At 35.9% G+C, this 11,421-nt stretch overlaps 1 protein-coding gene across 2 annotated transcripts; it reads left to right on the forward strand.

Annotated features, from left to right (window-relative positions):
* Window positions 1–767: 767 nt before the first annotated feature.
* On the forward strand, window positions 768–7,714 carry LOC112509722 (pentatricopeptide repeat-containing protein At2g06000-like). Of its 2 annotated transcripts, XM_025114838.1 has the most exons (4): window positions 768–2,855; window positions 5,565–5,855; window positions 6,154–6,252; window positions 7,160–7,714. In XM_025114838.1, the coding sequence occupies exon 1, from the start codon at window positions 1,093–1,095 to the stop codon at window positions 2,764–2,766; it is 1,674 nt and encodes a 557-aa protein (XP_024970606.1). In that variant the 5' UTR covers window positions 768–1,092; the 3' UTR covers window positions 2,767–2,855; window positions 5,565–5,855; window positions 6,154–6,252; window positions 7,160–7,714. The 2 variants fall into 2 exon arrangements, with proteins under 2 accessions (XP_024970606.1, XP_024970597.1); XM_025114829.1 differs by lacking the exon at window positions 7,160–7,714 and having other exon boundaries at window positions 6,154–6,689.
* The last annotated feature ends 3,707 nt before the right edge of the window (window positions 7,715–11,421 follow it).

An 11,421-nucleotide genomic window follows, 5' to 3' on the forward strand; every position in this document is an offset into this window, starting at 1 on the left:
GACTTATTTGTTTCAAAAAATTGTCCAAGGAGTTATTTAACATGTTTTGGAATGTCCAAGGACTTATTTGTTTCAAAAAATTGTTCAAAGACTTAATTAATCCAAACATTAAAGTCCATTGGGTTTTTTTAGATATCATAAAATTTCAAAAATAAAATTTTAAAAATAAATATATCAATATTAGTATCAAATTAACCATTGAAGATATCATAAAATTTTAAAAATAAATATATCAATATTAGTATCAAATTAACTATTTAAAAGTTTTGTTTTTTTGTAATTTCTTTAATTCAATTTTTTATTATAATTTAATTTAAATTTAGTAACGAAGTAATTTATTTTTTATTTAATAATATAATTTTTTATAAGAATAATGATTAAGTATTCGGTTAAAACTCAATAATTATCTTAATTTTATTTTAGATTTTTTATATTTAAAATGAGATGTCTATCCGGTATTTGATTATGTTTATCTGCAGTTAGTTATACGAATTCTAAAATGAAGCTTTAATAAGTTGTATTTACGTACAATTTATTTGTAATCTTAGATTTTAGGTAATATATATTAATACACAATACTTCATGCATAAAAAATGATTTTTAAGAATTTTTGTCAAATATTTTATGATATAACATAGATTAATCATAAAAACAGAAAATCAAAAATCACAATAAAAAAAATTCGTATTATAAGCCCAGTTGCAGCCCTAGAAGGCTAGAACTAGAATAGAAGTACGCATTTGGGCTGTGCTAGCCCAATCTCGGTCTTCTCTTCCCGAACCTAGCCTCACCAAGGTTCACCTGAGCTCGGCCGACCAGCAGATTCACACAGCCGATGTATTCCGTGCTTCACGGCTGCTATAATGGTTTCTGTTTGGTCTTAAAAGTTCTGATGAGGGTTTGACGTCTGTGATGATTGGTTCAATGGGTCGGATTTCTTCATTGCCGCATATCACTCACCGTTTGTTATCGTTTTAGATGCGGAAGGGATGGTAGACTCAATGGTCAGATGATCTATTTGTTGATTGTAGGTTAAAGATACGTGAGAGTCATTGCGATTTCTTCGGTTGCTCCATTGGCAGATTAGGAACAATGCCATTGAGGTGGTCGAATCATTCCCCAAGAACTCATATTTTCCCAATCTGTTTGTTTAGATTCTATAGGTTACAATGGGCTTCCAAATTTTCATCGATCTCAAAATCTCAAGGTCAATTTGGAGGGGCCACCTCTGTTTGGTTTGTTAAGGTTGTATGCACCTTATATGTTCGACGTAAATCGTCAATGGAAGAAGTTCGCATTTTGGATTATCTTCGCAAGAATTTAAATTCTTTGACTGCTTTTAGTGTTATTGAGCATATGAGTAGTAATTGGAATAACCCAAAATTGGCTTTTAGTTTTTTAGAATATACTAAGAATACGTTGAATCTTGTTCCTTCGATTGAAACATATAGTTTTCTTTTAAGGTCATTTAGTCAAGTTGGTGTTCATGATTTAGCCAAACTGCTAATTGATTTGATGAGGATTGATGGGGTATCGCCAGATAATTCGCTTTTGGGCTTTGTAATAAAGTCATTTGTGAATGCTGGTAAGTTTGAGGTTGCCAAAGAGTTGATTGTTGATAGTTCTCGATCTAGTGTTGAAAAGGATGGGGTGCTCAGTTGTATTGTGGTTAACAAAATTTTGAGTTCATTGGTGAAGAGTAATCAGGTGGATGAGGCGGTTGCTTTCTTTGAAAACATTATTTTAAGATCGCAATGCTATTCTCATAATGCTTATACTTTTAATATAGTCATCTCTGGTCTGTGCAGGGCTAGGGAGGTTGACAAGGCATTTGGGTTTTTCAATCACATGAGGATGTTTGGTTGTTTGCCTGATGTGGTTACCTATAATACTCTTTTGAATGGATTTTGTCGTGCTGGCAATGTTAATAAAGCACATGACTTGTTGAGAGAAACTTCAATGGTAGAYGGATGTTCACCGAATGTTGTGACTTTTACTTCAGTTATATCCGGGTATTGCAAACTAGGTAAGATGGAAGAGGCTATGGTCCTATTTAGTGATATGATAAGTCATGGAATCARACCTAGCACTTTTACCTTTAATGTCATAATTGATGGTTTTGGYAAGATTGGCAATATGGTTTCTGTACTAAATATGTACGAGAAGATGGTTGATCATGGTTGTACCCCTGATGTCATCACCTTCACATCTATCATTGATGGCCATTGTCGCCTAGGAGAAGTGCACCAAGGTTTAAAGATCTGGGATGAGATGAATAGAAGAAATTTATATCCCAACATATACACCTTTTCCATTCTCATCAATACTTTGTGTAAASAAARTAGATTAAATGAGGCACGTGAYCTCTTAAKACAATTGAAGAAGAGGRGCGATATTATTCCTAAAGCATTTGTTTACAACCCTGTAATTGATGGTTTCTGCAAAGCAGGCAACGTGGATGAGGCTAATGTGATTGTTAAGGAAATGGAGGAGAAAAGATGCTACCCTGATAAGTTAACATTTACCATTTTGATTATTGGGCATTGTATGAAAGGGCGAATGATTGAAGCAATAAGCCTTTTCCAGAAGATGATAGTARTTGGCTGTGCCCCTGATTCGATTACTGTAAATTCATTGGTATCACGTCTTCTAAAGGCTGGGATGCTGAAAGAAGCTTTTGAAATAAGGAAAGCTGCATCGGGCAAGCCTGTCACACAGAGAGATATTTCATATAATAGTGATGCAGATATCCATGTGGCTATTTAACTGATGTGGCTTTTCAATGTTGCATATGGAGAAACAGTTCCTTGAGGTCATCAATGCATGCAAAAGAGCTCAATGCTTGGCATTATCAGGTGTGCACGTCATAAGTATACATTAATCTTTGGCATATATTTGGTTGTACCTTGTCGTGTTGTGTTCAATAGCAACTGTTATTTCACACATCTTTGATGCTTGAAAGCAATTGTCACGGGTTAAATCTAGTTAGAGGTTAGAAGTCCATAATATTATAAAATACAACAAGTTAATACATTGTTATAAAAACGATGAGTTGATAAGTTGTTATGCTGATATGTTATACTTCCAAATTACAAATCTTGTCATGCATCTGCAATGTTGAAACACTTGTTCTCAATTGGCCATTATTGGGAAGCATAGCCAGGAAGGAGTTAATATACAAGTTTCCTACTTTAGGATGTCTTGGGTCATCAAATGCTAATCATATGCTAATCAGGAGCATATGATTAACATCGAAAATTGGGATTTTGGTGTAGTGGTATGCAACACACCATTACATATTAAATATCTATTGATGTACTTTATATAGGTTATAGAATCTCCAACATGTGAAAGAGGTAAGGTTGCGGTTGTAGAAATGAGGATGCTTAGATCGACCTGTGGCCGGAGCAGGTTTGACAGGATACCGCATGATGTCTTTCAGGCGGGGTTGGGAGTTGCACATATCACAAATAGGTTGAGAGGGAAGATTGTGGTGGTTTGGCCATGTTTGCAGGAGACAAATGGTGGTATGACTGTTGAGAGGGCGAGGAGGACATGGGATGAGCAACGAAGGTTGGGCATGACAACTTTAGGCCTTTTGGAGGACATGACTCCTCATAGTAGTTATAGGAGACATAGGATTAGGGTAGCAAATTAGGGGTGGGGTTGCTTAAATAGATGGGAGCTGCAGAGGTAGGGAGGGGGGGGGAGGTAAGGGTAGTGAGCCGGTAGATAAGTTGCTAGAGCTCCAAGTTGGACTAGGGGTGTTTGGTTTTTCTTACCTTGTCACTTTCTAGTACCTGCTTCTGTTTGTATGTGGCTCCTCGCTCCTAACYTGCTTTTCTTGTCTCAAGTTTGCTGCAAAGTTTCTCTTTTTTCACAACCAGGGGTCTCCATGGAAACAACTGGTTTCTTGTCTCAAGTTTGCGGCCTGCTTCTTTTTCCCTCCATATAAGTGCACTTCAACTTTCTCACTACACTCCTACATGGTGCAGTTTCTGATAATTGGAACCATTTTAACCCTAAATAAACATAAACTACATGAGTATCTTCACCTTGCAATACAACTTTCCAGCGCGATCACGGCCATTTTCCAACAGTTTTGATGACACACATCTGGTTCATACACACAAAAGGATACACCCGTCATATTCAAACCATTCGCCTTTTGGATTTGAACAAGACCGTGATATGCACTCCCACAGAGTTTCTAATTTATTTGAAGCACACCTACTCATAGATCAGATGCATTAGGATTTATAAATTATTGTTTAGGAATATGCATATGCTCAAGCTTGCAACATGCAAACATATTCAGTCTTTTCTCTTCGGTTATAACTTTTATGGAAGTCTTAACAGTTAGATGTATAAGAGCTAAGATTTTGATAACCAAACCCTAGTCACCATTAAAATAAAACTGGAAACAGTACTGTTGTACGCCACTGTGAACAATTTTGTGCTACTACTATGGACAAGCTTGTGCTGTGCGCTAGTGTCATTCATTTATGGTAAGAATGATTTGATGTGTTTCTGATGTATTCTTTTGATGTCATTGATTTGATGGGGTAGTTTGTTAGACTGATTGTTTGAGTGCAAGTCTCATTATTAACATGTTTTGATTAGCAATCACTTCCTTTCTGACAACATGTTTCGAGAGTTGCATATGACCTCTCATCTTGTAAATTTTCTTTCTTTGGACCCTCCTTTCATGTGGATATTACTTTTAATCAAGAAGTAAAAGGCGTTTGGCGTGTTGTCAAGTGTCATTATTTGATTCTTGAAAGTTAAGATGTATTCCATTTGTCAAATTGCTAAACTTTAGAAGGGTTTCTGTCATTTCTTAAGTTCAGGGAGTACTCTATAGGAACTTCTTTCAGGAGGTTTTTTGAATTGTCCAATTTGCTTGATTTTCTTATCACCATCTCCAATTTGTTGAGTTTCTTCTGCCATCATTCTCTTTGGGAAAGTAGACTTAAATTAGATGAAGTCTGCATTAGGTCCCTCAAAAGCATGTGTTTGCCACATTCAATGATAGTTCCATAGAGTTTCTATTTTTCGTTCTCTTTGGTAAAGGATACTTAAATGGCTATCACTCGTATGCTTCTACTCTTCGGAGATACTTCATTACATTCAGTAATAGTTTCATACATACATATATATACATACATATATATATATATATATATATATATATGTTGATCCCCATATTTGCATATCAACATGGGTGCCTAGTGCATCTAGGGTGCCGATAACTGGTCAACTGTAATAAAACAAGCCTGCTCGTAATAATTAATCATCACAGACGGCTTTGTTAAATGGTCCAAGAGGAAAAGCCCTAATTTCAAGTGGGATATACTGGGTACTTTCGGGTTGGTTTAGTTTGCCTACGATTGAAGCCATCAACAAGTGTATGGATTTCGTCAATAGATCAATCAATCTCCTAAAAATGGACATCCTCATACTAGTTCATGATTGGTTACGTCACAAATAATGAAACATTTCTTATTTAATGTCTGAGAATTCTGTTGCTCATCAGTTTTAACCTCTGACTGTTTCTGTAACAGGTCGAATCCACCTTTTTGAGTCCCTGCTAATCTGAGACTCAGCAATGTAGGTGGGCAGATATCATGATATTTCTTTTATCCGAAGACTTGAGGCTGGATGCAAATGAATATGGGGGCTAACAGATTATTTTTTGAAACTAGTCATTCCCTAATAGCCAGTTCGAGTTTCCCCACGGACACTGGGATTTTCCTGGCTGTTATCTTTAGCACTCCATATGATTTAGTCGAGGTGCGCGTAAATGGGCCCGGACACCCGCTGTTGCTAAAAAAGAATGATCGTATTTTTAGCAGGTGCAATATATTCCTCGGTATTCTATTTATAAATGTGTGCATGCCACCAGAACTTTGTTGACCCCCAGATCAGCTAAAGGCCATTTCTAACCCTTGAGGGTAGCTCAACTGGTCACACTTTGAGTTTGCTGACCATTGATCAGCAGTTCGAGTCTCCTCAGTGCCGACTTTCCCAATTGTTAACTTCAGGACCCTTTGGGATTGGTCGAGGCAAACTCAAGCTGGCCCAAACGCACATGGTTCTTAAAAAGAATTTCAAACATATGTGCTGAAATTCACAACTCTTACAAAATTGCAGGTGATATATGGGTTTAATTCAGAGTCTCAACTTGTTGGGCACAAACACGGTGGGATACCATGTCTCCTATCCTTTTGAGCAAATAAGGCTGACAGATATGTTCGTTCTTTCCCGCTCTATATTCTTTCTTTCATTGGAAGCATGGTATTTTTATAGAATATTTACTATATCCTGAAAGGGTAATCGACTATGAACTTTCTTTTATCTATGCACGTATTTCAGTCAATAAATTTGGGAAAATAAAAACAAAGAATATGTATGTAAATTTGACGATATACCCCATACATATATATATACATTTATATGCAATATAACTGGTTCTGTAACCAGTTCTTTTCGGAACGTGTTTTATTTCTTAAACCGGTATAAACGTAGGAGATTTTATTAGCAATTTCAGAAGTCAGTTTGGTTCCTTTTATTTGGGTTTGTTATGTTTTGAAAAGGGAATGTTTTTTTTCTTCATGTTATTATGAATTTATTACTATATTATGACATTTAATGTTAGGGCTTGTTTGTTAGCAACTTAATGAGTTTAAGGGGACTCACAGCTTATTTGGTCAACTATACATGATTGTTTGGTAGTGGTTTAATGATATAGAAAGTGGTTTATTCAGTAAGCTTTTAGGGGGAGCTTTATACAAAAAGCCAAGTTTTCTTCCAAACATGCTCATTTCATCTACAAAAAAATCCTACCAAACAAAAATCTTCCTAATCTATTAGGACGGATTGATCCATAAGGGTGCATTTGGTATGCAGATTGGGTGGGAGGGGAATAGACAAAAATAAATAGTGTCATGTTTGGCATGCCATAAGACATAAATAAGGTTTAGATAGCATGGGAAAAATGAGTTTTCATGGGACTATTTTTGAGTTTCTTTTGTTCCACCAAAAAAAAGGTGGAGCAACATGGGACTAAACCTTGAGATTACAACATTACCCTTATTACTTCACATCAAATACAAAACCTAATTAAACTCCATCGCCTCCATCTTTTTTCATCTTGCAGCTTAATTCTAGCCTCCATCTTCCACAAACTTGAAGACAATTTCACACTCCAACTTCTACGAGCTCGAACTTGATTCCAATTCAGGTACAATTTCTTCTCCATCTTCCATGGATGCCGATTTCTCCATACTTTCCTGCACCAAATCGATTCCACGAACTCGAAATCAGTTTTTGAAATCGAGTGGCTACTGTTGTTTCGAGAGTCGATTGTGTTTGTTTCATTGATATTTGTTATTGTTTAGTAGATTTGTAATAAAATGGCAGACCGTCGTGGGTGGACAATGGATGAGGAAGACTTGTTGGTCACAGTTCGTCAAGACATTGTTATAAATGGTGGAAGAGATGACAATGGAAGCTTTAGGTCAGGTATGTATGAGTCTGTTGTCTAAAGATGCGGGAAAGAATTTCCGGTATTAGCATAACAGCGAAGCACATGCAAAATAAAATAAAGCGGCTAAAAGAAAAATATTCCGCTGCTTATGACATGCTAAATACGAGCGAATTTGGGTGGAATAACACAAATCAATGTGTGACTGTTGAAGTTCCCGAGATTTTGGAGGAGTATTTAAAGGTTGGTAGTTATATATTATAATAGGTTATGTATAATGTTTTTTGTTACCTTTTTTATTAATTGTTTGTTTGTTTGTTAATGTAGAAACATCCCAACAAAAAAACTACATGGCTAATAAGCCATTCCCGACTTATGAGCGGTTGAAGTTGGTGTGCGGTAAAATTCGTGCAACGGGAAACATCGTCGAATCTGCTACAAACGCTTTGAAAAATATGAACATGGAAAGTAATGATGATTTTCCGACTGAAGTTAATGTTCCTCCATTCCAAATGAAGGAGAAGGAACAAGTAAAAAGAGAAAAAGGACAAACCAAGAATGAAATCCATGAAGTAACCAATCAAATGAAAAGGTTAGTTTCAGTTATCTCGGATTCTACAAAGGAAATGATGGATGGCTTAAGCAATGAGTTGAAACGACTTGGACTTGGTGTCATGAAAATCATTTGAATGGGTAAGTACTTTGGTAACAAACCGTTCCAATGTCGTTTTTTAAAGAGTTTGGATGATGATGTGAAACTAGAATTTGTGAAATCAATTTATGATGAGGACAAGTAGTAGTCTTAAGCCATCCATAAACATGTCAAGTGTACCAAAGATAATAAACATTTGAAAACAAAAATTGTCTTCATAAACATGTCAAGCATTCCAAAGTATTCCTTTTGTTTTGACCATATTCTAAGACTACTACTTGTCCTCGTCATAAATTGATTTCACAAATTTTAGTTTCATATTATCATCCAAATTCTTCCAAAAACAATATTGGGACGGTTTGTCACCAAAGTACTTATCCATTCGAATGATTTTCATGACACCAAGTCCAAGTCGTTTCAACTCATTGCTTAAGTCATTCATTTCCGTTATAGAATCCGAGATAACTGAAACCAACCTTTTCATTTGATTGGTTGCTTCATGGATTTCATTCTTGGTTTCCTTTACTAACTTGGATATCTCGTTTGTCTTTTTTCTCTTTTTACTTGTTTCTTCTCCTTCATTTGGAATGAGAAGTTGTATTGGAAGGACTTCGAATGGGAGGAACATTAACTTCGGTTGGAAAATAATCATGTTCGTATTTTTCAAAGAGTGTGTAGCAGATTCGGCGATGTTTCTTGTTGCACGATTTTTACTTAATACCAACTTCAACCGCTCATAAGCCGGGAATGGCTTATTAGCCGTGTAGTTTTTGTTGGGATGTTTCTACGTCAACAAACAATTAATAAAAAAAGTAACAAAAAACATTATACATAACCTATTATAATATATAACTACTAACCTTTTACTCCTCCAAAATCTCGGGAGCTTTGACAGTTACATATTGATTTGCGTCATTCCGCTCGTATATAGCATGTCATAAGCAATGGAATATTTATCTTTCAGTTGCTTGATTTTATTTTGCACGTGCTTTGCTGTTACGCTAATATCGAGAATTCTTTCCCACATCTTTGAGACAACACTCTCATACGTACTAGACCTAAAGCTTCCATTGTCACCTCTTCCACCATTTATGACAATGTTTTGAAGAACTGTGATCAACAAGTCTTCCTGATCCTTTGTCTACCCACGAGGGTCTGCCATTTTTTACAAATCTACTAAACAATAACAAATACCAAGACAAACAAATATGCTTCCATAAGACAAATCACACGTGATTCTATAGAAATAATACCAAAACAAATATTATTCCATTACAAACACCAATTGTTCTAAACATACATGTGTATGTGTAAATTGATCAGTTTTAAGATTGAGGCTCTTGATTACAGACTTATAATAGACTGGGTTTAGTTTAGGTTGAAATATTACGGGGCCGTTTACCAAAGACTTAACTGATAAGTGTTTACCGGTAAAAGTCAATACTATCATTTACTTACCGGGTAAGATTTTAGTTCACAAAAACGAAATTGTATGCAACAATTTTCCTGGTAAGCGCTTACCGTGGTAAGAGTCATCACTCTCACTTACCGGGTAAGATTCTTGTTCTTGCCTTGCTCTTACCGGGTAAGACTCTTGTCCTTGCCTTGCTCTTACCGGGTAAAACTGTTATCCTTGGCTCGCTCTTACCGGGTAAGATTCTTGGTCCTTACCATATTCATCCGGTAGGTAATGTGATTTAGTAAGCTCTTACCCAAGTAAGCGTTTGGTAAACGGCCCCATTCTAAACGTACATGGTTTTAGCTTAGATATGTTAAATTTTATTCAACTTCTTGGAACTTGCTGGAATATATAAAGGTTTTTTTACAAAACAAACAACAGTCAAATTCATAGTAACATCATATATTCATGCAATGATGATCAGAAGAAACTAAAAAGAAGCAATTCAGTTCCACCCTAAGTTAGTAAGATTAACAGCTACAGTCTACAGATTAATGAAACAAACACAATTGACTCTCGAAACAACAGTAGCCAATTGATTTCGAGTTTGTCGAATCGATTTGGTGCAGGAAAGTATGGAGAAATCGACAACCATGGAAGATGGAGAAGAAATTGTACCTGAATCGGAATCAAGTTCGAGCTTGTGGAAGCTGGAGTGTGGAATCGGCTTCTAGTTAGTGGAAGATGGATGCTAGAATCGAGCTGCAATATGAAGAAAGATGGAGGCGATGGAGTTTAATTAGGTTTTGTATCTGATGTGAAGTAATAAGGGTAATATTGTAATCTCAAGGTTTAGTCCCATGTTGTTCCACCTTTTTGGTGGAACAAAAAAACTCAAGAATAGTCCCATGAAAACTTATTTATGTTCCATGGCATGCCAAACATGGCACTATTTATTTTTGTCTCGTCTCGTCTCATCCCATTCAGTCTGTATACCAAACGCACCCTAAGTGAGATAACAATAAACTAACACAAACATAATTTGATACTCTGTTGCTCGACCAATAGATACATGAGTACAAATACAGGGCTAGATTTCGATCCACAATATCCATATCGATTCTAGGTACCTAATATCTAATGCAAGTTATTACATCAGATTATTATAACTAAATATAGATATATAATTTTATATTTATTTTAATAATCAAGTTTCTTAAGATGACTTCTCTAAATTTAAAATATCTAATTATGAATAAATTAAGAGCGAATTATGTTCTCGTCCTTCGACTTCATTAATGGTGCGTTTGGTACATTTGACAGAACAGGATAGGGATTTTGTCTCATGTTTGGCATGACTTTTATGTGGAACAGAGTGAAATAGCCATGTTTCACCCCTACCCCATGAAACAACTAAACCAACAAATGATCTCGGATTTGCGTATTTGGTTTTGTTTGATATATGTTGGTTCTAGAATTGATTTATCGATCTGTTTTTTAAATATAGGTTGGTTCAAGAATTGACTAAGGAGTCGTTTACCTAAATGCTTATCCGGTAAGCGCTTACCAATATGAGTCAACACTATAATTTATTTTGATGCATAAGATTTTAGTACATCAAAACAAATCGAATGCAACAATTTACTGGGTAAGCGCTTACCTGGGTAAGAGTCGTCATCCTCACTTACCGGATAAGACTCTTCATCCTTCTCATCACTCKTACCCGGTAAGATTCTTGGCCCTTCTCATATTCATCCGATGAGGAAATTTATGCGTTAAACACTTACCAAGTATAAATGTTTAGTAAACGACCCCTAAATCTGATAGAAAAGAAAAGGTGGGGTTTTTGATGAAGGGAGCATGACAGGGTGGTGGAGACAGAGG

This window comes from Cynara cardunculus (genome assembly GCF_001531365.2).
Source record: "Cynara cardunculus var. scolymus isolate 2C chromosome LG 1, CcrdV1, whole genome shotgun sequence".
Taxonomy (NCBI): Eukaryota; Viridiplantae; Streptophyta; class Magnoliopsida; order Asterales; family Asteraceae; genus Cynara; species Cynara cardunculus.